General features: G+C 45.2%; 1 protein-coding gene across 1 annotated transcript in view; it reads left to right on the top strand.

Annotated features, from left to right (window-relative positions):
- VSTM4 (V-set and transmembrane domain containing 4) overlaps nucleotides 1-26540 on the top strand; it is a 53804-nt gene that overhangs the window by 9099 nt on the left and 18165 nt on the right. The window contains exons 3-6 of the mRNA XM_073354897.1: nucleotides 9261-9329; nucleotides 12171-12278; nucleotides 18676-18709; nucleotides 26127-26233. Of these exons, the coding sequence (XP_073210998.1) occupies nucleotides 9261-9329; nucleotides 12171-12278; nucleotides 18676-18709; nucleotides 26127-26233 (318 nt within the window). The remainder of the gene's footprint in view (nucleotides 1-9260; nucleotides 9330-12170; nucleotides 12279-18675; nucleotides 18710-26126; nucleotides 26234-26540) is intronic.

Below are 26540 nucleotides of genomic sequence, written 5' to 3'. Positions count from 1 at the left end.
AGGGTATTAGTCTTTGTAGCTCTGACTATGTCAGGTGACTGTGGCCAGTCACAGTCTTTTTTATGACTCAACTGTGTGCAATGCAACTTGACTGCATGTCTCATAACCTTAGCCCTGCTGAGCTGTCACATGTCCAGCCCAGCACCAGTCAGGGTTCCTACTAGGCTTTTGGCCAGCCACGGTGATGACATGCCAACTCTCCTCCTCCCTTCCCACTGCTCCTCCCAGCCCCCATGAAAGAGCCAGCCACTGCTAAAAAGAAAGTGAGGAGGAGAGGTGGGCAGCTGCCTCAGCCTCCCAACTGTGGGCAACTAGGAAGCAGGCTGTGGGCAGTAGATGTGAAGAACTGGTGGCTCCAAGGCTGTGCTGGGCCATGGGCGCTAGGGCTGTGTCTAGTCATTAAGGCTATAGGGATGTGTAAGCAGGGCGTGGGGCACTGGAGCTGTGCAGGACATCAAGGCATTGGGCAGGATTGAGGTGGGCTCCTGGGCTGTGCACATCTCGTAGGAATGCTGGGTGAATATGGGAACTAGCCCTGACTTCCCCTTGGCCCCTGTATCAGCTGCCCCAACATCTCCAATCCCCAAGCACTGAAGTCCTCAAGGACAATGACTCCCAACCTCTCATTCCCCTTGTTCCTTTCTGCATGAGGTCCCATTCCCCACTTCCTGCTGCTCCCCTTCAGATTCACACAGTTCCCACTGGCCCTCCCATGCCACCCCCTCGACCCAGCCACCCTGCTCTACCAACTGCCCCAAAACCATCAGCTCTGGCTACCCTCATGCCCCATCCAACCCCGTGCTTCCTCCAGCTCCCAGGCTCTGCCTCTTCCTCTCCAATCCAGCCACAACGCGGTGTCACCCAGAGAGCTGCCCCAAAATCCCTGCTCGTTTCCTTCTCCACTTCTCATTCGCCAGCCCGAGGTTTCCAGCAGAGCCGGAGAATGTGTATATTAAAATAAACAGATTGCGGGGGCCTCGGCTACCTGCACTTGACAGTCCCTTTAATAAGTCAGAGTGGGCACAGGCTCAATGAGAGTTGCCGTCCATACAGGGAAAGGGGGAGAGCCGGGGCTCACTGCTGTGTAGGGGTCTGGGAAAGGAAGGGGAGTGTTGGCAAAAGCCTTGCTCTGAATTCCGTGCCGGGAGGGGCGCATTGCCAAGCAACCAGCACTCAGCAGCAAGCTGGAGAGAGGCCTCCACGGTTGCTTGGCCAAACTGCGTCTACTAGGGATTTTTTTAAAAAACTGAACAAAGAGTTTTGCTCCTTGCGTGTGTGTTAATTAAACTCTGGGCTGGTGAAAGGAGCCACCCGCGGAGATTGGAGGCCTCTGTAAATCCTGTGCAGGAAGCTCCATTACTGATGTCCTGCTCTCTCAGCAGACTACTTAGCCTGGCAAAGCCCATGGCCAGCTCCCCCGCACCCTAGGGTTGCCACCCGTTTGGGTTTTACTCAGACAGGATGGTTTTTGGCTTCTGTGTCCAGGGGCTATTTTGGGTTGCCAGGTGCCTGGTTTTCACATCAGCCCCTGCTCAACTGGGGCCACCTCCTACCTGCAGGCAAGCTCCTTGTCAGGCTGCAGCAGCTCCTGTCCCAGTCCTGGAGCAGAGGGAACCCAGCTGGGGGAGAAGGAGGGAGGTGGAGGTGATTCAGCGAGCAATGCAGAGAGAGGAACAAGTGATGGGGCGGGGCCTTGGGAGAAGAGGCGGAGCAGGGGGTGGGGCCTGGGGATCCAGTTGCCAGCAATGAGAAAGGTGGCAACTCTTCCACATACTTGAGGGACAAGGGATGTAAAGGAGAATCTCAGCTTCCATTTCATAGATTGCAAGGCCAGAAAAGACTTATGAACATCTAGTGTGACCTCCTGTATAGCACAGGCAAGAGAGCTTCCCCCAAAAAGTCTTACAGCAGATCTTTTAGAAAAATATCCAGTTTTGATTTAAAAATGATCAGTGATGGAGAATCCATCACGACTCTTGGTAAGTTGTGCCTATGCTTAATTATCCTCACTGTCAAGAATTCACACCTCATTTCCAGCCTGAATTTGTCTAGCTTCAGCTTCCAGCCATTGGATTGTGTCATACCTTTCGCTGCTAGATGGAAAAGCTCACTATCAAATATTTGTTCGCTGTGTAGGTACTTCTAGACTATAATCAAATCACCCCTTAACCTTTTCTTTGTTAAGATTGAGCTTCTTGAGTTTATCTATTTATCACTATTAGGTAGGTTTTCTAAGCCTTTAATCATTCTTGTGGCTCTTCTCTGAGCTCTCTCCAAGTTATCAGCACCAGTATCCCAGCAGTGGTCACACCAGTGCCAAATACAGAGATAAAATAACCTTTCTGCTTCTACTCAAGATTCCCCTATTTATGCATCCCAGGATCACATTAGCCTTTTTGGCCCCAGCATGGCACTGGGAGCTCATGCTCAGCAGAATCACTTTCTAGCCCCTTCCCTTGCAAAGAGCCTGGACAACGTATCCAATGCTGCAAGCTTGCTGCCCGTCCCTGGTTCTTCCCAATGATGCCAGGTTAGTCACAGCCCAGCCCAGAGAGGTTGCGAGGAGCTATGGGGCCAGTAAAACCATGGCCTTTGTTCTGGGGGCTGTTGGGAAGATGCTGGCTCAGTTGTCATCTGTAGCGAGCAGCCCCCACCAGGCTATTGCTGAGGGCACTGGGCTACTGGAAACCCCCTAGCAGCTGCGGTCTGAGTCTTAGCCCACTCCTCTGCCAAGGCATCCCCTGCAGGTGCAGCATCAGGGGCTGACTGAATGCAGAGCTGATCCCAGCCCATAATAAATATTTTCTATTACTTGCTTCTTCCTGTCCATTTCAGCTAGCCCAGCTGGGGTAATGCGTTGTGGGCATCTCTGCTGGTGGGTCGTGAGGCGGGATGGGAAGGAGAGATAAGTGCTTTAGCAGATCAGTTCAGGGATGTATGTGCTATCACAGTTCAGGGAAACTGCGCCTGTGTTCCCCCTTTATGGTCCAGCAAGGCCACAATAGGCTCCCAATCCCTCATCATCACCTATTTTAGTCAGAGACCCATGTCTCTCTCTCCCTTCTGACCGGGGTTTTTCCAGACTGCATAGTTCCCTTTCTTATACAGTGATATTCCTAGCAAGCCAGACTGCTTAAGTAGGCCTGCTTGGCTTCTCTCTGGAGATGGTTAACTATGTAAGTGCCCACAGTTATAACTGTTACCACACAGTTCTTTCTAAGCAAGCACATTTATTCTTAAGGTGAAAGCATGACAGAGAAAACAATACAGAACCTATATCCAACACCCCAACCCCAGCCTCAGGTGCCGGCAGGTGCCAGTCCTTCCAGCCCTTCCCTAAGGATTGGGGCTCCCCTTGGACAGATAGGCCTCGCTGCTTGCTGGATCAGAAGGAAGATTCTGAGTCAGTTTAAACTGGGGCGGTTTAACCAAAAGACTTTTCTTGATCTACCGGTCTCTGATTTATCCAATTTGAACTGGTGTATGCGAGCTTCTCCAGGAGGTGGTACCTTGAGGTGCTACAACCTAGGAGAATTTGTCTAATTACCCCTCACTGTTCTTAGTTCCTAGAGGGCTGAGGTCACCTTCCTCGCCTGGAATTATAGACAGTCCCTGACTCATGATGATAACTAAACACAATACAGTAAGAGCCCCTAAAGACATGGCAGGAAATTGTCATGTGTCACATGCCCGTTCCATGAGTATGGGGCTTTGTGGAAGTGGGGATGAGCATGGCCATAGGAGAAGAGGACAAACTGGTAGGGTAGGTGGGGTGGAAGGAATGGGCGTGGGGATGCAAAAAAGGCAAATAAATAGAATTGCGAAGGGTTAGTTACATTTGGGGTGCATGCTAAATGATCTCCTGCAAACCTTCCAGCCCTGTTCAGAGCTGCGTGCTCATACAGTCATTTACAAGTGAAGCATGGCTTAAAATTGGCCATAGCATCTCTGGCATGAATCTGGAAAACTTCAGGGATCTGCAAAGTATTATGAGGAATGCATCCAAATAATGGAGAACAAGATCTGCAGGACTATAAGGCTAACAGCAAGTGAAATACATGGTCATTTTTGTTCCTTATTCAACCAGGTCAGATTGTCAGGCCCTTTCTGCTTATGCAACATTTCTCCGCACAGTTCACATAAGCCACTTAAATATAGCCTGGTCATTAAAGAGATGTTCGTCTGTGTATTTCACATATTGAACAATGGAATTTCCTGAATGCCTGCAAAACAGGCACACATGGATTCATGTGGAACACATGGATAGGGAATGAGAACATGTTCCAGGTAATTGGCAGCAGAACAAAGGACACTATAAAATATGGGCAGGCACCCTTGCAGACTGCTGCTCTGTATCTCTAATAGCCTCACAGACTCATGATACCTGCACTATACAAAGCTCTGAAAAGTCCTAAGTGACAGCTGTCAAGTTGCTGTTAACAGCTGAAGTCTGAGGTTCAGATAAGTTTAATTCTTCCAGGAAAGAAGAAGGGCAAATCTTGAATCTAGCCAGAAGGTCAAATCCTGCTCTCCATATTTACAAATACCGTTAAAAGCAATGACAGGGAATCAAAGTATTGGTGGTACTCTGCCACATCCCACCTGTACCCCCAGCTCTGACCACCTGAGAGATGCCACTGTCTTCTCCTTTTCAGCCTCTCCTCAAGATACACTTCTGTGGTGCATGCAAGAAGCCACCCTACGAATAATTGTTTAGGCTAAGGAACAGTCAAGGATAGTTGACTATTTATCCTTTTGGGGGAGGGGGATTTTTAAGTGAGCCCAAACCCCAAGTGATTTAGGCACTTTTGAATATTCCACCCCTGGCTTGTCAACTCATTGGGGCAAGGACTGTGTCTTTATGTGTTGACAGTATATGGTTGCTAACAATTGCAAATAACTGTAGTAACGCCATATCTCAGGGTAGGTTGTGCCTCTCTTCAGCATATGACCCACTCTCTCCATCCAATTCCACTTAGTGTTGCAAACTATTTTCCAAATCAGGGTATACCATTGGTTTAGATAGTGACATTAAAATACGCTCCAGTCATTTCTTATACAGCATGATATCCACATCAGGATACTGCTTCCCCTCTACACACAGTAGCAGAGGGGAAGACTGGGCTTGAGTCATTAGCACACAGGTGGGTTTGATGCCATTCCTTGAAAGTGCCACAGTTAAGACATAATTTCCTCACAAGAAAGCCAGGTTTGAGCCTTCCTATGATACTGTCTTCTTGGAGAGAATCTCCACCTCTTAGCAGTTTTATCAAAGTATTGTTTAATCTTAACGCTAGGAACAAAGCAGAACCTGAGAGAAGAGGTTACGAAAACAATACAGGATCCACACATGGCTCATATACATAGAGTCCTAGGTGAGCCTACCTTACTCCACACACCCCAATCTCTGGGGTCTAGGTTCACCTTAGCTCAGCCTTGAAGGATTTTTTCTAGAAAGAGTCTTTGAGCTCTCTTCCTGGGCTCTCTCTCTCCCTTACTAATACAAAACCAGTTTGGTGAGCTCTGCAGAGGGTTGGAGCCAGAGCATCAAAGTGAATGACTTCTGATTGGTCCTTGAAGTGTGTATCAGGATACACACAGGCTCAGCTCCTTCTGGCATAGGTGCTGGGGATGCTGCCACACCTCCTGGCTTGAAGTAGTTTCCATCATATACAGGGTTGATACTTTGGTTCAATGGCTCTCAGCACCCGCATCAGTTTCAGCATCAGTGTGCTTCTGGGTGTGTTTTCTGCCAAACCTGCTTGTGAATTAACTCAATATATGCATGCAATAAACACAACCCAGTCAAGATACAATATTCATAAATTATTACAGGTAGCTCCAAATCTGCCACAATGATAGTTGCTATGGTAGCACCGAGAGGCCTGAGCTGAGATCAGGGCCCATTGGGCAAGGCATGGACATTGTACACAGTCCTTGCTCCAAAGAGCCTACAATCTAAACAGGAAAAATAAAGCATGAAAGAAGAAATAGGCGAAGAGAGGTGACATAACTTGCCCAAGGTCACATTGCAGAGCTAGCCCGAGAACCATGGTCTCGGGGGAGGGATAGCTCAGTAGTTTGAGCCCAGGGTTATGAATTCAATCCTTGAAGGGGTCACTGGGGTGGGGGGGGGGGGGGGATTGGTCCTGCTTTGAGCAGGGGGTTGAACTAGATGACTTCCTGAGGTCCCTTTCAACCCTGATATTCTATTATTCTTACCCCTATGCCAGTTCCCTGCCCGCTGGGTCATGCTGACATACTCCCAAAGTACTCTTTGAAATATAGTCTTTCAAGCAGTTTGGCTGTTGGCTGATGAACAGAGCATTAAGTGGCAAGCCATTAGAAAGTCATTCTCTGGAGAGCTAGGTCTGGGAGCCACCTAGCTGGAAAATGATATTCTATCATCAAATTGCAGTTTTGTTGGATTTTGTTTACTGGCAATCCGTGAGTAGGCTCAGCTGGGATAATCTCTCACATGAGGTTAGCCAGAATTGTGGCATGACTACACATCTGTTTGGGGAGCATGGTGAGGTGCTGTCAGTCACAGCCTGGGGGTTCTAGTCCCGCCTGTGTGGCAGATGTATTCTGTGCCTTTGAACATGTCTCTTAGCCCCTCATGGCTGCAGTTCACTTCTCTGTACAATGGAGAATGTAGTTCTCTGTGAAGAGCTGTAGGTGTCTTCTCTCATTATTTTCAAATCAGCTTCTTGCCCCTCAGGCAAGTCTGAAGTTCTTCAGTCATCCTGTGTCACAGTTCTCCCATCTTTAAAATTGACGTGGTAGTAGCACTCACTTGTGTAAGCGTGAGCTGTACTATTGTACAGATGGGAAGGCCAGCTCCTCAGCTGGAGCAGCTCCACTGAACTCATTGATGCTCTGGCCATTTACACCATCTGAGAAGCTCTAGACCAATGTAACTAAGTACACAGAGCTGAACCAGTATTTCAGAGCCACTGAGGTCTGGTTGATAAGGACCTCTCCCCAGCTCTGCTACACGCTGCCTGGCAAGTCACAATGTTTCGCTGTGCTTCAGTTACCATTTCTGCAGAGCAGAGAGGTTGGCCTGGCTCCGCTGGGAGCGGTATGGAAGGGTTTGCACATGGAGAAAACGGAAACCTGTAATTGAAATAAACCATAGGGGGCTTCTAACACTCAGCCCAGAGTTCATTGTGATGGACTGAATGGGTGCTTGTCACAGGGTGGCTGGTTCATTAAGGGAGATGGGCCTCAGTCTGCTTGCGACAGGCTTAACTCACCTCCTCAGGTGGGGAGAATGAAGGTCAGGTGACCAAATCAGGTTTCTTGTGAAGGAGAGGCCTGAGGCGCTGCTAACACTCCAGCATAGAGTGCCAGACATGACAGACTCCTGGGAGGCTGTAGCTGGCTGAGGAAGCAGCTGCAGGCAGTAAAGGGACAGTGTGAACGATAACCCAATACTGGAAAGGTGGGCTGGGGACTCCTGATGCAAGGTCAGGAAACTGTTTGAACTCTGGAACCAATGGCCAGCTGGGGCTGTGGGGTATTGTGTGTATAGACTGAATAGGATGGATCCCCTCAGAAGAGTTCTATTTTAAAAGGATATGGACTGGGTGGGTTAGTGGGGAGCCTTGTGAGAGAGGGAAACTGAGGCAGAATGCTGCAAAGCCACCCCAGGCTGTGTGCGCGCGCGCGCGCTGAGGTGGCAGCTATCCTGGCACAATGTTTTTGTAGGAGTGTCCTATTCACCAGGACTGGCGTGTCCCTGAAATATTTGGGAGAGTCCTAGCTGTTCAAGGGACTATGGAGTTAGCTGTGGAGGGAGGCTAAGCCTGCAGTGACTCCTTTAGCTTTGAATGTGGCTAGAACAATTGTCACATTATTATACACTATCATGTTGAAAAGGCTCCTAACTTGGTCAACCCAAGTCAGTTTTCTCAGGAACTCTTCAAAGCACGTCTCCTCGGGGAGGCTATTTTACTCCTGGCATTTTAGCACGAGACCTGTTATTTTTTTTTAAAAGAGACTTTTGTTGCTGGAGATGTAAGTGGGAAATTAATTATGTTTTTCTCTTCTCCTTGTTGGCCTACAAACTTTTCCAGAATAGTTCACTTTGGGACAGAGATGAGGTTTGGAAAAGTACCTCCCCTAAGACAGAACTTTTGGAGAGTTCTGACCAAAGCAAGGCATCAGAATGGAAACATTTATATACAGCCTCTGCGACAGGGCTTTCTGCCATACTCCACCTACCCCACAGATCTGGGGCACAACTTGATCAAATTGTATTTGTCATGCACTCTGAGAGCCATACTTGAAAGTCACCAGTCCCTGTGCAATACGGTGACCAGATGTCCCAATTTTATAGGGATAGTACCAATATTTGGGGCTTTGTCTTATATAGGCACCTATTAACCCTCGTCCTGATTTTTCACACTTGCTATCTGGTCACCCTACCGTGCAATTGCCTGGAGGGCCAGCATGACCTGATCCCCACAGAAAAAAGGGGGATGAAGGAGGAAGAAAAAGGGAAGCAGAGAGAAGGTAGAAGTAGTTATAAAAGGGGCATATCAATATTTAATTTATCATCATCTACACCGAAATCTTTTGTCCTATTTCCCCATAAATTCTCTTATGTCTCAGGCAAGTCCTCACTTTACTCAGCCTGTGCCCACGCTCACAAGGTAATTGCCTCTCCTGTCCATTTCTGGTGCTTGCTTGCCCCTTGGCTTTCCTCCAACATCCCAGTGTCTTCTTAGGTGTTACCTCTTCTCCTCCCCTCTGGAATGAGCTGGGTCTGGTTTATAGAGTCCCCAGACCCCTCCCACTCGCAGCAGCCTTCAAGAGGACTAGATAACTGGAGTCAACTGCTCAGGTTTTTTTTCCCTCCCCCATGACAGTTCACTCTGCCACAGCACCAGATCAGTCAAACATATTGCTATCACGGATCAGTCTATTTATCTCCTGTCATAGTCCAAGGTGGAACAGAGCTGCAGGCTGCCAGCGTATTCTGTTGCATCATGGAGTGTCTTCCTCATGTAAGCCCAGGACTCAGTCTGGAGAGCTCCCTGCCATTTCTATGAGAGTGGCAGATATTTGGTGCCAAAAAGGATCAAGTCTTGCCAAAAGAGATTTTGCCATTTTATAAATTCAGTTGTTTCATCATGAGAGATGAACATTCTGTTGGACAGTATGGGTGAAGTCCTGGTCCCATTGACTTCAATGGAGAGAGAATTTCACCCCACGTACATAGTCAGTATACCGTGTTTATTTGTCCTTCACAGTGATTTCATCGAAAGCTTCAGAAGATCCCACTTTTGAGAAAAACCATGAGGCCTGGAAATTTTTTGAAGGTAAAGATAACGTTAAATGTATCATTTGTTTACATGCAGTTTCTCATTAAGACGCTGGCTGTAGTTATATTGTGGTAGCAACCAAGAGCCCTGTTTGGGGTCAGAGCCCCATTGTGCTAAGGGCTGTACAAAGCCTGGCTGCTCCCAGAGTGCTTATCGTGAATTACTTAGATTTTCTGAAAGCCTTTGACAAGATCCTTCACCAAAGGCTCTTAAGCAAAATAAGCTGTCATGGCATAAGAGGGAAGGTCCTCATGGATTGGTAACTGGTTAAAAGATAGGAAACAAAAGGCAGGAATAAACTGTCAGTTTTCAGAATGGAGAGAGGTAAATAGTGGTGTCCCTCAGGGTCTGTACTGGGCCCAGTCCTATTCAACATATTCAAAAATGATCTGGAAAAAGGGGTAAACAGTGAGGTAGCAAAATTTTCAGAGGATACAAAACTACTCAAGATAATTACGTCCCAGGCAGACTGAGAAGAGCTACAAAAGGATCTCTCAAAATTGGGTGACTGGGCAACAAAATGGCAGATGAAGTTCAATGGTGATAAATGCAAAGTAAACTAAACTAAATTAGCTGTTACCACTCAAGAAAGATCTTGGAGTCATTGTGGATAGTTCTCTGAAAACATCCACTCAACATGCAGCAGCCAACAAAAAAGCAAACAGAATGATGGGAATCATTAAGAAAGGGATAGATAAGACAAAAAATATGGTATTGCCTCTCTATAAATCCAGGGTATGCCCACATCTTGAATACTGCATACGGATGTAGTCATCCCATCTTAAAAAAGATATACTGGGATTGGAAAAGGTTCAGAAAAGGGCAACAAAAATTATTAGGGGTATGGAACGGCTGCCATATGAGGAGAGATTAAAAAGACTGGACTTTTCAGCTTGGAAAAGAGATAACTAAGGGGGAATATGATAGAGGTCTATAAAAATCAGGATTGGTGTAGAGACAGTGAATAAGAAAGTGTTCTTTACCCCTTCTCAGAACACAAGAACTAGGGGTCACTAAATGAAATGAATAGTCAGCAGATTTAAAACAAACAAAAGAAAGTATTTTTTCACACAATGCACAGTCAACCTGCGGAACTCCTTGCCAGAGGATGTTGTGAAGGCCAAGACTATAACAAGGGTCAAAAAAGAACGAGATAAGTTCATGGAGGCTAGGTCCATCCATGGCTATTAGCCAGCATAGGCAGGGATGGTGTCCCTAGCCTCTATTTGTCAGAGGGTGGAGATGGATGGTAGGAGAGAGATCACTTGATGATTACCTGTTCTGTTCATTCCCTCTGGAGCACCTGGCATTGGCCACTGTTGGAAGACAGGATACTGGGCTAGATGGACTTTTGGTGTGACCCACTATGGCCATTCTTATGTTACAGAGTGTGGGAAACCAGAGAGGGAAAGGTCTCTACTTCACCAAATTCTCATATGACTGGGTTTTCTTTTTAAGATCATTAGGGAACTAATTTGTATCTGGCCTGTAGGCGAGACTGCCATGCAAACAGAACTCAATCCAGCCTGGTGCTGATCACCTCTTAAGACATACCAAGCTTCCTCATCTTCCAGTGACTTCAGTGGAGGCTGGCTGAGTGAGTTTAACACTTCCGGGACATGCAACGGTACACTATAGTAACAACCCAAGCAAATGATGCCTGGTCTGTTGCATGACAACCTTTCTAGCCCTAAGCAAAAACCTGTTCAGTGCAGTCAGTTTGTTCAGGACCTGGCATGCCATTACACAGTTAGTTCTGCAAATGTGGGGGCATGTGAACCTCAACCCCTACATTTTTAGAAGTCTGGCCTGCAGCCTTCATATATCACTTTGCCACAGTGTGTGTCTTTGGCACTTTGCTCTTGCTCCAGAAGAACACTGATTGCAGCGACACCCCCCATGTCGGGTTCTTGGACTGCACTTGTACCTGATAATACCACACCTTTGGTGAGATGATCCACCGGCTGGTTATTTCTAGTGCCCATTATAAAGCAAATACCAAATAGAGTACTTAAGGCAGACTGGTGAGTAACCATAGTGGTACTGGGATCAACCAACCTTTTTCCAATGCATGCCAGTCCAGATTAAGTGACAGGTGTTGCAAATGTTCACAGCTATTCTGGGTATGTGTCTGCTCAGTTGCTGCTATATTTGACAATGTACAAAGGTTCCACTTGGGAGCTTTTGTTACATTCTTTAAAACACAGTTTACAAAACATACAACTGTCCTGGGCAGAGGGAGTATGGACTGGTGAGTAGAGCAGAGGGCGACCAGTCAGGATTCTGTTCCCACCTCTGCCACTTTCTACAAGTCACTTGAACACTCTGACTCAGTTTCCCCTCTGCAAAACAGAGGTAAAACTGGCCTACCTCACCGGGGCATTGAAGGCAATTAGTGTGTGTAAAGCGTCCTTCAATAAAATGGGCTATGTACATTGTTATATGAAAGGCAGGAACAAGAAGAAGCATGAGGCCCTATTTTAGAAGGCAGGAGTTTTCAAAAGTGCTCCATGTTGGCCAAAATCTGTGATGCTCAAATTCTCACTGACTTCAATGGGAGCAGATTTAGGCCAACGGTGGGTACATTTGAGACCCCCAGCCTAATTGTCTTGCTCAGTTTAAAGGTTGGGGGTAAGATTGTAAGAGACAGGTAAGTGCCTAAATCCTATAGACTTTCAATTTAGGTGCCTATGTGACTTAGACACCTCTGAAAATGTTACCCTATGCTATGAGGCAGGGCCTGTTTATTTCTGTCTTGCACAGAGGTGATCCTTTTTCCTGTGTTAAATGTTAATCATATCAAGAGCCAGGCTGAGTAATTCTCTGCTTGCCTTTCAGACCTGTATGTATATGCAGTGTTTGTGTGCTCCATTGGCATCATCAGCGTCCTCCTTTTTACACTTGTCATTCTCTGCCAGTCGCTGCTGAACAAGAAAAAATCCAGAGGTGAGTGACAGACAAGCGTCAGCCCATTGGCACGAGGGGATTGGATTGTAGAAGAGAACAAAAACATGAGAAGGCGGCAGATGATGCAGAGGGAGGAGACAAAAAAAACAAAAAACAAAAACAAAAAAACCAGCTTTCCTTGAAGTTACAAATACAGTCCTCCAGCTTCAAAGGTGGGGGAAAAAAATCCAATTTATTTTCTGCCAAAATTTTGAACAATTTGTACTGACATTTTTCAGAGAATAATTTAGATTTAAAAAATTATATCAAAAAGAAAAGCCATTTTAATTTTGCTTGGCACTGAAATTTGCTTCACTTTGGTTTTCAGAACAAAATGAATGTTTTTATTTTTTCCATCAAAACCCCCCTGAATTTTGTTGAATCAGACTTCTTGCAAAATATTTAGACTTAAACTGTCCCCCTCCCCCTCACTCCATTTTAACTAAAAATGTGACCAGTGCTAGTTAACATCTAGGTTAAAAAAACCCTTTGTTTGAAGAGATGTGTGCAGAGGGTGTGTCTGGGGGGGGGGGGGAAGGGGGGAGAAACAGACTTGCCCTAGGTCTGTAAATTGTATAGACAGGGCTGTACTGCCTGCTTGTCCAGAGAAAGCAGACCAGTCTCTCACCTCAGGATCTAGCCCCACCACTCACTTGGTGGCAGTGGGCAGAGGCTAGCTCCCCTTTTGTTTTCCCAGTTATTACCTCAGACTTCTACTCCATACTCTTAGAAATAGGAGACATCACCAATGTTAATACTACTGCCACCACCAAAGGATCACTCTGTCCTGAAGGCTGTTTAGTATCAGCAAGTGTGAGGAAGAAGTGATCTTTCAAGACATAAGCTAATACTTTTGTAATTCACGTAAAACAAAAACTTATACAAAATATTCTATACCGAAGTAGAATTGTGGCCTCTCATAGATCAGAGTGTGTTGAATCATAGAAATATAAAGGTGGAAGGGACTTCAGTCATTTAGCCTATTTCCTTGCGGATATAATGCTACTTATTATATCTTCTAGGAGGGGGTGTTAAAATATTCACTAAACTTGCTGTTAAGGAGTTCCTTCATCTGTTGCTATTGACTTTAAGCTGTGCTTGGATAAGGCCCACTGACTTCAGTGAGCAGGTTGGTGATCTGCACCTCTGAGGATCTGCCATATCAGATGACACATTTGGTCTATTGAGTTCTGTATCCTGCCTCTGGTACATGTGAATCTCTAATGCATGAGAAGGTGAACCCCAGCAATAATGCCCTTCTAAGCGGAATAAACTTAGAGTCTTTCCGGGAGCAATTGCATTAGCAGAGTCAAAATGTTCTGACTTTTGAAGGACTATATTTTTCAAAAATACAAGTAGTGGTAGAAAAGAAACCTTGAAAAGTGCTAGCAATTTTTCATCGACTGGCTCTAGAACTGGTTAGGGTTTTCAATTTTTGGGAAAAAAAAAATTAAATCTCACTGAAATTTGAAAAAACCCAAAACCAGTTAAATTAACAAATTCTCACAAAATAACTTTTTTTTTTTTTAATCAGTTGTGCTTAGAAATAGGGCTGGGTAAATAATGGCTTTTTGGTTCATTGGCAGTTTGGAAAAAAAAGTTGAAAAAAGGTTTGGTTTTGGATCAACCCCAAACTTTTTTTTTTTAATTTCAGCAAATCAAAAAGTTGGAAAAAATGTGGAGCTAGTCTGAACAAAATGTTTATTTGCCAAAATTTTTTTGACCAGCTCTACTTAAAGGCATTGTTCTAAGCTGCGACTTTGTGGCTGTAAGTGTTATGTTCATGTTTAAAGTGCAGATGTTACTTGAAAAGTGAAATGACTGGGCATTTAGTGAGAAGCTTGAACCTGCCCAAAATCCTGGTTATGTTGAGATCTGGACCCAGACTCTGTTTTATACTTATTCTCTCTCAGTGGGATCTATGTCAGATTTACTGTAAGTGAAAAGAGTAATTTTCCAGCTGCCAGTCTTGCAAACTACCTGGAGATCTGAAAGCCCAGCTATGAAATGCCTCTCACGTTATCCCCATTAAGAGACAGAGAGGCCCTGAAATGGGAACTTAGCTAGTGATTTTCTCTGTGGTGCATTAGACAGAAGAGAATCCATCTTGTTATCTTGTGCTGGCTCTTGAGGACTAATATGTTTGTGTCAGTAAGGAAGGCTCTCATGACTCAAAGATACACACAGAACAGACATGTCGGGGAAAAGAGGGATAATTTATACAGGTAATCTTGTCTGACCATAAGCACATTTCAAGCCGGGGCTGCCTTTTACAGGTGGAGCACCTAACCAAGTTGCTATGCTTCTGATTGATAGTTTCACAGAGTTTGAGGCCTGAATGGACCATGAGATCAACTAGTTGGACCTCTCTATACCACAGGCCATTACATTTCACTCAGCTACTCCTGTGCTGAGCCCAAAGATCCTACTCCGACAAAAGCATTTTAGTCCTCAGAAGACTACACTGGGTGCCACAGGCAGAGAACAGGAGAGAGACCGAGGTGCCACCAGTACCCAAATCGATCTGATTTCATAGGAATAGCAACCAAAAGAAACACACAGTACTTTTCCTACCACTTCAGAGTGTAGAAGAATCTCTGTGCCAAGACAGCAACAAAACACTAACTTAAATGTTTTGTACAATGAGTCACATGGATAAGACACACTGATTTATTCTGGCCGATCTTCAAGAGACATCTGGGAAGATTTTGCTCCCAATTCTGTTTATGGACACTGGGGTAACTGAATGAGCAGCCTCGAGAAAAGCCCTCTCTTGAGCTAGTGCTAATGTAGGATGGGTCCTGGCCCGTGTAATTCCTTCTGTGTGTGTGAAAGCGGTCTTTCCTAGGCTGCCCTAGAATTAAATGAATGGCAGGCTGAATTCAACTTTTATTTAAATCTTGACCATCACCAAGCAAGAAGTGCCAACATTATGATTCTGTATTGGATGGGTGAACCTTACCTGGGAGAGGCTCTCAGTATGCTACATTTTGATAATTGGCAATACTGTTAGGGCAAGTGTCTGCTCAGACCAGCACCCCATGAATATGTATTCTCCTGAGTCCACATTGAGGAGTCACTTTTGGCTTTGTCTCTAGCCCTAGAGCAGAGCCGGAACCAGCCTGCCTCTGAGAATCACAGCTTGGTCCCTTGCTCGGTGGGGATCTAGTCTGCACCACCACTATGCCCAGCCCAGCTTAATCCCCCTGGTGGGCTGGCTCACCTGAGGTGGGAGTGGGGCGGGGCGGAACCCAGCCACTCCCTGCCGACCTGCACAGGAGCAGCAATGCCATGGAAGCTCCTTTCCCTACTCACGGTGTGACACAGGTAGCAAGCACAGGGGAGTGAGGGGCTCCTTACATCCCCTGCATAGGCAAGTACCACGAGTCACATTCTGGCTCCTTCCCATTAAATCTCAAATCTGCCTTTTCTCATTCAACAGCTTCCCTCTCCCTTTGACATTCACATGCAGAACATAACACCAAGAGCCAACTTTAATTGGCTTCCCCAGCTCCCCCAATAATACCCAGTGATATGATCTGCTTACCTTCTCTGGGTCCTTGTGCTCCACACGTCAGCTTCCCCTTCTGGGACAGGCTTCTTCATGATGGGCCCTTCCAGCCAAATCATGCAGCCCAGCCCATCTTCCAGCTGGGAACAAACAGAAAGGCCAACAAAATAGTCATGCAGCAATATCACTCTGTGTCTTCAGCCAGGATTCAGGCTCAATAATCCTGCCATCCCACATCTCAGGGCTGTCACACCTCCTTCCTCTGGGACCTTGTAGGGGGTCCCAGGCCCTCCCTTCCTCTACTGTAGGTCCCAGTCCAGGGACCCAACTGCAGCAAAGAAGATCCAAGTGCTCTGGCTCCTTGCTTCACTTCCCTGGACTACTGCCTACCTTGGGCTGTCTCATAGCTTTTCCTCTAACCCTTTCCTGGACAGTCAGTCAGTCTGTCTCCTAAACCCACTATGGGTGGTCCAGCCCATGCCAGATTCTCTGTCTTTTCTCCAGCCCCTTAGCTGATTCACCCACTAGCTTCCTACAGGCCTTTTATACCTGACTTTGGAGAGCCCTTCCTTGCTCCTATCATCACTCAGGCACCTGTTGAACTCATGCTTCTTCTTATAGGAGCCTCACACCCAGGCTACCATGTCATGATCACCTGACCCAACCCAAGTCCATCACCTGGCAGGTGGATAAATAGCCAAAGGTGAGGCTGACCCCAACTCCCTTAAAGGTCCAGTCCACCTTGTAATAATGAGCAAATCGTATAATGATGTACAGCAGGTGAAAAAGTAGATGTTGTGGTGTCAGTGTGAAAAACCTGACCAAAGTTGTGGTTAGCTTCATGGCACTAATGTGAAAACGTGTAAGACTGGGGCTAATTCATCACAGGTTTAACTCACTGAATTCCGTGGAGTTGTGTCACAGAGGAAATTGGCCCATCACGCAGAGTAGCAACTTGTGCAGTTCAAAAGCCCTGTGTGTCTCTAGTAAAGACTGAAGTCCACTCTCTAATCACAGGACAAATAACAATGGTTTAGACTTTTCCAGATAACCCCTGGATATGAAGGGCTGAATGATCTCCTCTAGGCCACTAAACTCTCATCTAGAGCTGGTGAAAAATTTTCCTCAAAACTGTTTTTTGAGTGACTGCTTTCCTCAAAATATTTCAACATTTCACTAAAAATCTGAATACCTGATAACCATAACATTTTTGGTTTTCAACCAAAACCCAAAATTTTTTGGCCAAAAACTGAAATATTTCATTCAAAATGCTGCCACAGTGCCTTCATCGGAGTTGTACTTTTGATGCCTTATGCCTCCCATTCTTCTCAATTGGCTGGGTTTCCATACCAGACTTCATCTCCCATGAGGCACCATGGCCAGGGAATCCTATGATGCACCCCTCCCTTCACCAAAAGGGAGGAAAATAATGCTTAATGGAAGATGTAGTCAGTCAAAGAGCCTGGCCCATACAGGAGAATGGGGGCATAAGACACCTAAACTATAACTCCCATGAGGCACTGAGGAGCCATTTTGAACGACAATATTTTGGGTATTGGCTGAAATATTTCAGTTTTTGATATTTTGCTGAAAAGTCCAACATTTTGTGTGGGGAAAAATTCTGTTTCCTGACCAGTTCTACTTATATCACGTCAGCCACCAAACAGCTGCCAAGTAGTAACAACGTTTGATGACCACGGACCTGAACTAGATTAGACTTGGGGACCTAGCTGTAGTTTAGCAAGACCATCCCTTGAGTCATCAGCTTTCCTTTTAGTGCTAAAATGCAGTCCTTCAGGACAGGTAACCATTTTTTCCCCAAATGGGTGAAGCATTGTGGGGCCTAACATAAACAAAGATATGCCCACACACCCTGATCAGAGATGTGGGCTAGATTGGGCCCCAGTCTTACACAGCCATTCAGGGGATCTGGGGGAATATGCCACATAAGACCAGGCATCCTGGCTCAGGGCATGGGGAAGAGAATGGGAGCTATATGCCCAACCTTCCCCCCTGCAAGTGGGCAAGGCAAGTCAGAGCTCCACATGGCAGCCAGCAGAGCTTGCCCCACAGAAGGGTGTCTATGAGGCAATATCTCCTCAGTCCCTCCTCAAGGGCGGGGGCACACCACTGGCTCAGGGCTGAAAGAGGGATTGGATCACAAAGACAGCCAGAGTTAGAATAGTTAATGCTAAAAAAAATTGTTTTGTAAGTGATATAAAGCCTCATGCTTCAGGGCCTTAGCCAGTCTGATGATACCTTCCCGGGTGGCAGATCATCCCACATCTGCTACTGTGGGGTTCTTACACCAGCTACTGCAGCAGCTGGTGCTGAGCACTGGCAGGGACAAGATATTGGCCTTTGGTGCTGATCCCATCTGGCAATGCCTCTGTGCCTAAAGCCACGACCTAGCCGTATGTTAAGAACTCAATCAGCTCCTGTGGGTGGACGGTTTATTTTTTACTTCAGGTTTTCAGAAACATACATTTTTTAAAAAGGAAGTTTGGGGACAGAATGCAGAACTGAAGCACCAGGAGAGAATCAAAAGCTTTTAAGACAGATACTCAGCTTTTAGTGGCTCTCCTTAGCCTGCTCTCCCTTGCCTGGGCTAACCACTGGAATTTGTGCAGCCCTGCAATTCCTAGCTTTGTTTGCTACATTCTTTCTCCGTGGCCTTACAATCTTATTCAAGTTAGAATATGTTCTAATTTGCAGCATAATGCATGGTTATAGCTAGCAGCTTTCTGGTGGTAAAAAGTTGGCATCTATACTGTTCCAGGAGTGGCTATGCTAGGACCTATCTGCTGTGTCTCTTTGTAGCGCATAAATCCTGGATATGTGAAGCCACATTTCTTTATTTATTGCTGTTGTTTTTTTCTTTAACAGTGAAGCATTATCTGGTGAAAAGTCCCCAGAACAGGTAATGAGGATGCACTTCTGTTTATTATAAGCTGTTGTACCAATCTTGTTTTATTTTCACTGGGGCTCCAAAAAAGATGCGTAAAATTTCAGAATGTGCCTAAGCGAAAGTCAGTGGGACTTAGGCTCCTAAATCTCTTAGGCACATTTGAAAATCTTACCCGTCTTTTGTATGGGTTGTGTGTAACGCACCCAGCATTCTGTCGTGCACTGTATAGATAATAAATAATGGTGGTGAAGATGGTGACATGGACGTAGGTCCATTCTCAGACATATATTGGATGAAATCCAGCTCTGGATTTCATGCATCTCAAAGATCAGCTGTTCTCATCTCTAGCACAGAATGCACAGCAAAGGTACACAAACATAGTTGTCTCCTGCCTTTGACTCCTTCAGCAAGATCCCATTGTGCAAGTGAAACTTTACTGAAAGCAGAAACTTAGCCCAGCGGCAATCAAAGACACACAGGCCAGAGGCCAGTACTGTTACCATGGACAACTTAGAAAAGCCCATCATAGTCTGGTATGGTTATAAAAGTCAGTGAATCACTGAGACAGACAGAGTGGTAGAAACTGGACATGCTTAGATGAAAAGAACTCTGCAAGGGTCTGCAAGTCGCCTGGAAGGGTCATGGGATGACATGACAATGAGCGGAATGCTTATTGAAGTGGGAGGGAATGTTTATAGCTGAACTCACTGAAATGTGTTTTGATTGGTTAATGTTAATGGCCGAGGTCACAGCCTCCTTTGGGACATTGTTTATTTGAGAGACACTGACTGAGACAAGGGAACAATGGGGGTGGGTGGATTGGAAGGGGAGAGCCCCTGGTTGAAGCTGGGTAAAGTCAGTGTGGTATGCTGGGGGTGAACACAATCCCTCAACTCTGGATTGCAGGAGGATGTCCTCTAGGAGATGGACAGAGACTGCATCCTGATATTCCTGTTTGTGTCTGCCACAAGTACACCATGCCTAGGGCCACAGGCATGAACTTCCAAAACAAATTATCAGGGGCTGGGTCTCCCAATCAGAGAGCAATATAGGCTTATTCCAGCATGGGCTCTCACTGCTGGTGGTCAGCCAGCGTGCTACCAGATGGTAATGCCACCAGCTAGCTATGGTATTTCCTTCCTGTCCACTAGATGACAACATCACCATGTATTTCCTCCCCCTTAAGAAAGCACTTAACCCCCAGTGCATAAAGACTCTGAGCTGTCCCAGCAGAAGGGCTGCTTGGCATGGGCACAATTCCATTCTAGACATCAGAAGGGAGAGAGAAGGCATGAAATGGATGCCGGTGTGACCAGACCATCGGTCCTTGCTGGGATTTGAACCATCAACCTTGCTGGAGCGAAAACTGGAAAAATCTGTATGGCCTCTGTGGCACCACACTTGACGTGTTTGTGTGCAGCAGTTGGTTTGTTAACAGTTTAACAACATGTAACAGTCAGCACTGAATTTAAAAAAGGAGAGCTGGGATCTTACAGGTCTTCCCCTTGGGAGAGCAGGGCCAGGACTTGTGCGCAGATAACTTTACTGCTCCTGTAAATATTTGTGCTGTCGTTCCCACAGCAGGGTTCCTAACACCGGGGAGCAGCCCTTGCAATCACAACATTCCTATTACCATTTACTTTGACCCTCTATGGCAACTGTGACTTTTAGCGTTAGACACAGGGTGGGATTTTCAGGAGTTATTTAGGAGCTCAAGTCCCATTGATTTGTGCCCCTAAATTTCTGAAGACCTGAGACCTACTTACAACCTCAAATAAAAGTTCATAGAATCATAGAATATCAGAGTTGGAAGGGACCTCAGGAAGTCATCTAGTTATAGTGGTGGTACTCCATTAGTTTCAGTGGAGTTACTCTTGATTTTGCAGCTTTGTAGGGTCATCATAGATTGCGGGAGGGGGGAGGATTCAAAGTGCTTGAGTGACTTAGGAACCTAAGACTCAGAAGTTCCTAAGTCACTTAAGGTCAGATTTTAAAGTTATTTGGCACCTAACACCCATTAATTTCAATGGGAATTAGGCACCTAAATGCCTTTAGAAATCTGGCCCTGTCGGACTAAGATGGAACCATTTCTCATCATCTAGTCTGAGCTCCGGCACAGCACAGGCCAGCGATTTTTATTAATGATTTGTGCAAACAGCTTAATAACTTGTGGTTGAGCTGGAGCAGATCTCTAAGAAGGATATCCCATCTTTATTTAAAGACTTCTAAGACTGGAGAGAATCCACCAGGTCCCTTGATAAGCTGCTGCTGTGGTTAATTACTTTGCACAGCTGTGAGGGCAGAATTCCAGTTTTCAGATTGTATTAATCACCGATTCCCAACTCTTGAGTTTCCTGAGATATAAATAATACTGGAACTAAAATAAAAACAAAATAAAATAAAATAAAATAAAAAAATATGACCTACCAGGCCCAGAAGTGGATGCTTCATATCAGTGCAAAGAAAGCAGAGGTTTGCAGCTTTCCAGTGACATAAAGCATTTGTTTCTAGCTCTTATAGTCTGAACGACGTTGGACCTCAACTCTATCACTAGTCCTTCGGTCTAGTAGTGCTTTTTGGCTCTGGTCCTGGACTAAGTATAGCATATCCCAGATCCTGCCAGTGTAATGTTCAATCCCCTCTAATGGGATAATTATTGCATTCATGCATAGCAACCTACCCTACATTGAGCCCTAAGTGAATTCACAATAAAGCAATTGATAGTTCAAGAAGAGTCAATGCAGCCCAAGGCTTTGATGTTACTCTTGGAATGACCTCTGTTCTGTGACCCTCCCAGTCACGGCAACTGCAGCATGGATTCAGAAGAGACAGCTCAGCAGTTCCATCTTTCCCTTCATTGATGATTGCCGCTTGTTTCTGTTTTGAAAGCAGCTCAGATGAAGCAGGAAGGGGAAAAAATTGAAAAGAGATCAGTGGAGAACACAGTGAAAGGAGAAAATTAAACCACTTGAAAAAGCCCACAAGTGCAAAGAGACAAAAATAAGCGTATGGTAGTTAGATACAAAGCCTTGGTAAGTCAGAGTCTGCTGTCCCACCAGTGCCTGGTGTAGCACAGATAATATTGTAAAAATCAAATAGGAAACACATATAACTGAACGCCAGAGGGAAGGGAGGAATGGAATCACAGCAAACAAAAACTGTGGGAGGAAACAGGATTAAAATCAGCAAGCAACAGCATTTTTAGTATGATGCCCTGATCTGACAAACACTTACACATATACCCCACTTTAAGCACGTGACTATTCCCATTGACTCCGGTGTTTAAGTGTTTGCCACATCTGGGCCTTAGTTAACGTATAATGTGCACATCATTTTTATTTTCCACCCTATAATCAAGATAATTTCTCTCCTGGAACATGATCATGAATCCCATAGAATCTATCCAATCCTTCCAGGAGAGACTGATTGAGAAATACTTGCTAATAAAGTGCCTCAATTCAGCTTGGGACTTGAGCATGCATCTAGGGGTGTGAGAATCCATCGAACCAAACCCCTTGAACCAGTTTACACAAGACTCTTGCAAATCCTAACTATTGCATTGTGTATAGCTGAGATCCTGGTTAGAGACAGATCCAACTCTCCACCCAGCCTTTGGGACGGTTCAGATTTGAACCAAAATCCAGGTCCCAATTGCACAGATAGGGCTAGCAAAGGGACTTGTATGGCCCTGATTATTGTCATATCTGAGCACCTGACCTCACAGTCTTTAATGTGTGTATCTGCACAACACCCCCGTAGGGTAGGACAGTGCTATTAGCCCTATTGTATAGATGGGGAAGTGTGGCACAAACTGATTAAGGCCCAGACCCTCAGAAAAGGTATTTAGGATCCCAATTTCCATTCCAATCAATGGAATGTAGGATCTGGAATATCTTTGAGGATCTGAACTCAAACTTGCCCAAGGTCACTCAAGGAGTCTGTGACAGGGTGGGGAATTGAACTTAGGTTTCCTGAGTCCCACAGTAGCACCCTGAACTCTAAGCCAGCCTTCTTTTCTGAGCCAATACCAAACAGCCAGTCTTCCCCTTGGAAACCCCTCCATCTCACCGCCATTGGGAAAGTGTAGATTCTGCTTCAAATCCACGTGCAAATTTCATGGCTTGGTCCAATCTCTTGTTATCCTGCAGCAGTCTGGAGGAGGGAGAGTACTTGATCAAAGCAAACACAGGAGAAGTGGTGCTTTCTTGACATTAATGTGGATAGTAAAACCCTAAAACTCAGCATGTTGCCAGCTCTCGCAAGAGTCTGAAATTCAGAAGCACAGTGCATTGATCCTGTAGGCACCAGCAAAGCAAGCACATGCTTAGAGCGGCACATTTCCAGGGGCGGCATTCCGGCCACCTTTTTTTTTTTTTTTCCGGAAAAATCCACCAATGTACGAAAAAAAAAAATACATGAAGATCAAAAAAATCTCCAGTAGTGCGATAGGAGCATGACGTGAAAACTATCATGTCACGTCGTGACACGGTCACTCATAATGTGAACGTGCGTAAATGTATAAATGTTAACGGTTATTGATTAATTACATCAGGAATCACGATTACTTGTGTGTACTGTGCCGCCCTATCGGCGCCATTCACGCCAATTTCCGTGTCGCGTCGGTGCCAGTGGTTATAGGGCTAAAATTAATTTCAGTTGAAAGTACCATTGCAAAAAATTTAGATTTCGCTGAATTATTAAAAGACCACGCAAGTATAAAAACCAGAAATATTCAGTTCATGTCAATTCTTTTAATTTATGAGAAACTGGGCACATCCGAAGACACTAATGTTTTTCAGGACAGTGTATAGTTGAACCCAAATTGTTTGTAATTGTGATTTTGTTAAAATTAAATGAGTACACTACTAGGAAATTGTTTTATTTCACTAACTACAAATTCTTTGCTTTCATTTTTTAAAAATTTTAAACAGCCAAAAAACAAAACAAAACAAAAGCATTACAAAGTGCAAACATGTGTAAAAGCCAAAAAAGGGGGGCGGCCAAAATTTTTTTTGCTTGGGGCGGCAAAAAACCTAGAGCCGGCCCTGTTGATGCTCAACATCAATAACAGACCCGCAAATCACTCTCTCTCCCGGTGCTCTAATCTTAAGACAACTTGCATGCCTATTTTTTCCAAATTCCTTGCTGTTCTTTGCTCTCTAAAAGCCCGCTAGATCCTATGAGGAAAGCATAATGTGACCTGAAGTACAAACCAGGAGGTGGGGGTAGCCGTGGGGGGAATCCCAAGATTAAAAAAGAATCTTTCCTTTCAACTCTGGACAAGAGAAGCAAGACAAAGACACAGTGTTTCTGAGCCAAGGAGTCTTTATGAATCTCCTTGTTTAGTTTGAGGACCTAGCTTCTAAGATTGCAAGTGCAATTATTGTATCTTCTGGTGCTAGTTAACCCTGCAGAATCCCTGCATTTATAATTAAAAGGGCAAGCCACAAATAAGTTTCTCAGTGGTTTCTCTTTAAAGTGGCCAAGCAGGAATAATAATGAATGAACTGAATTGACTTTAAGCCCTTTCCGATTGCTGCCCTTAACTGGCCAACATCAGGATAATCATATGTTTAAACCGTATTTATGCTCTAACAACGCTTTCAATGCAGAAGAATTTTAAAACAATCAAATTTCCTTTTCATTATGGTTTGAGCTTTCCTTTTTGGCATTGTGCTCAATTAGTCAAAAAAGGCTGTTCAGTTGCGTTGCCTGTTGTTGTTGGGGGTTTTTAGGTCAGTTTCCCTTTGTGGTTTTCATGCAGTAACAATTTGCTGGGGGTGTTCAGTGCAGAATAGTGCAGGGGAACTTTTAAATTGCCCTCAAACTTAGTTTGCATAGCTGAAATTAATTTTCAAAATCACCAAAAAAAAAACTGAACATGCACTTTTACAAAAGCGCTTTTTAACATAAACCTACACTTCCGGCTAAATATTCCAACCATGGTGTCCATCAAAAACAGTGAACCAGATTCTGTTCTGAGGGATGCATGTGTAAATCCAAAGCTTCCGCTGATGGCAATGGCATTACCCCAGCTTTACAGCTGTTTAAAATGAGAATGTGGCCTGATTTCTGTTACTCTTGAGTGGACGATGTGACTGCCTCTTCATGAAGCTTAGTTGAAAAAGCATTAGGATGAATAGATTTTAGTGTTGTTATTAATTATTATTGTGGTGGCTATGAGCTCCAGTTATGGACCATGACCCCATTGTGCTAGGTGCTGTACAAACAGAACAGACAGACAGTCCCTGACCCAATCAGCTTACATGCCTGAATACTTTCATACATATTCAAACCAGGAAGGACTGCTTTAATCCTGGCCTTCAGAACTGATAATCACGCTGGCAAAGCTAAGAGAACTCTGTGGGACTTATAGGCTGCTGAACCGTAGTGGCCCAACGGCAGAGGTCCTCTTTCTACAGGTGTGTTTATGACATGCCATAGCTATCATAATCCCCCAAACCAACTAGTGCTCAGGAGCACAGACATCCTACAGAACTCTAGGTGCTTCCGTTACAGACTAGGGTCCGATGTTAAGCATGTTTGCTCTTTTTTAAGGCACTTTTTGATCCACTGAAAACTGGGGCCAGCTCATGAATCACGCTGAGCATCCACAAGTCCTGTTGAAGAAGAGACATTGGGAGGCTCTCAGCCCCATGCTAGGCCCATAATGACGCTAGTTAATGGCTTAAGAGTAAGCACAGAAATTCTTGACCTTACCTGTAGGGGCTGCAGTCATTCTGACACCTTCTGTGACTGCAGGCTCATGTCCCTCCAGATACTGAACCAAATTCTTCTCTCAGTTCCAAAAATTCACAGGGTAGATGGTCCACCAGTTAGAGTGTTAATCAGAGACCTGATGTCAAGACCTCATGTTGCCACAAACTTTCTATCTGGCTCGGGCAAGTCACATCGGCCCAGATCCTTCAATTCCCAGATCTTCCAACTGCCTAACTCTCATTTAAATCACTGGGCCTTAGTCTCTGTGTGCCTGTGGTCCCCATGAGAAAAACAGCACTTTCCTACCTCCAAGGGGTGGGAGTTTACAAATTGTAACATGTGCAGATACTGTAGTTCTTGGGTCATGTAAGTATCATAGCTAAAGGTACAATTGCCACTGAAATGAACCTGTGTCGAAATCTGGCCATGTGGACACCGTGCACTTCCTGTGGTAGCCAGAGCAGATGAAGCTACAAGTCTATCAACCGTATAGCCTGTGTACTAGACAAGGAGTGGGGCCTGGTGGAGTGGGACAGAAGTTACAAAGCATTATTAGAGATTTTCAAAATGTTTTGTAGTCAGAATCCAAGTCATTTGCCACGGACCATGAAAACATTTTTTGTTTGTGTGAAAACAATCAGTTGGAACACGTCAGTGCACAGATTTCATTCTTGCCATAACCATCCCTTCTCTTCTCTTTGCTTTCCAGCTCAGGGGAGACGGTCACCAGTGTGACAAGTCTGTCCCCGCTACAGCCCAAAAAAGTAAAGAAAAAGAAAGAGAAGGCTGAGCAACCCCCAGCTATCCCAGCGAAAGGTATGAGGCAACTAACACAGCCCACAGAGCTGTATTTCTGCCAAGGGGTGTGATTGAGCAGGGAGGGCAAGGAGTTGGGAGCCAGGACTCCTGGGTTCTATCTTGGACTCTACCACTCACTGCATGAGCTAGGCCAAATTCATTCATGTCTCCATGCCTGTGATCTCCCACGTGACAAATGGGGGCCCTACATACCTAGAGTGTTTCCCACGAGTGCTATGATGTGTAACCAATGTTTGTGAAAGGCTTTGGGCCCACATCCTGAAATGTATTTAGATGCCTAACTTCCATTGATAGGCGCTTAAAT

The sequence above is a fragment of the Lepidochelys kempii genome, chromosome 7, assembly GCF_965140285.1.
Source record: "Lepidochelys kempii isolate rLepKem1 chromosome 7, rLepKem1.hap1, whole genome shotgun sequence".
NCBI classification, from domain to species: Eukaryota; Metazoa; Chordata; order Testudines; family Cheloniidae; genus Lepidochelys; species Lepidochelys kempii.
Note: the sequence above shows the minus strand (reverse complement) of the source record. Positions and strands in the feature narration are given on the sequence as shown.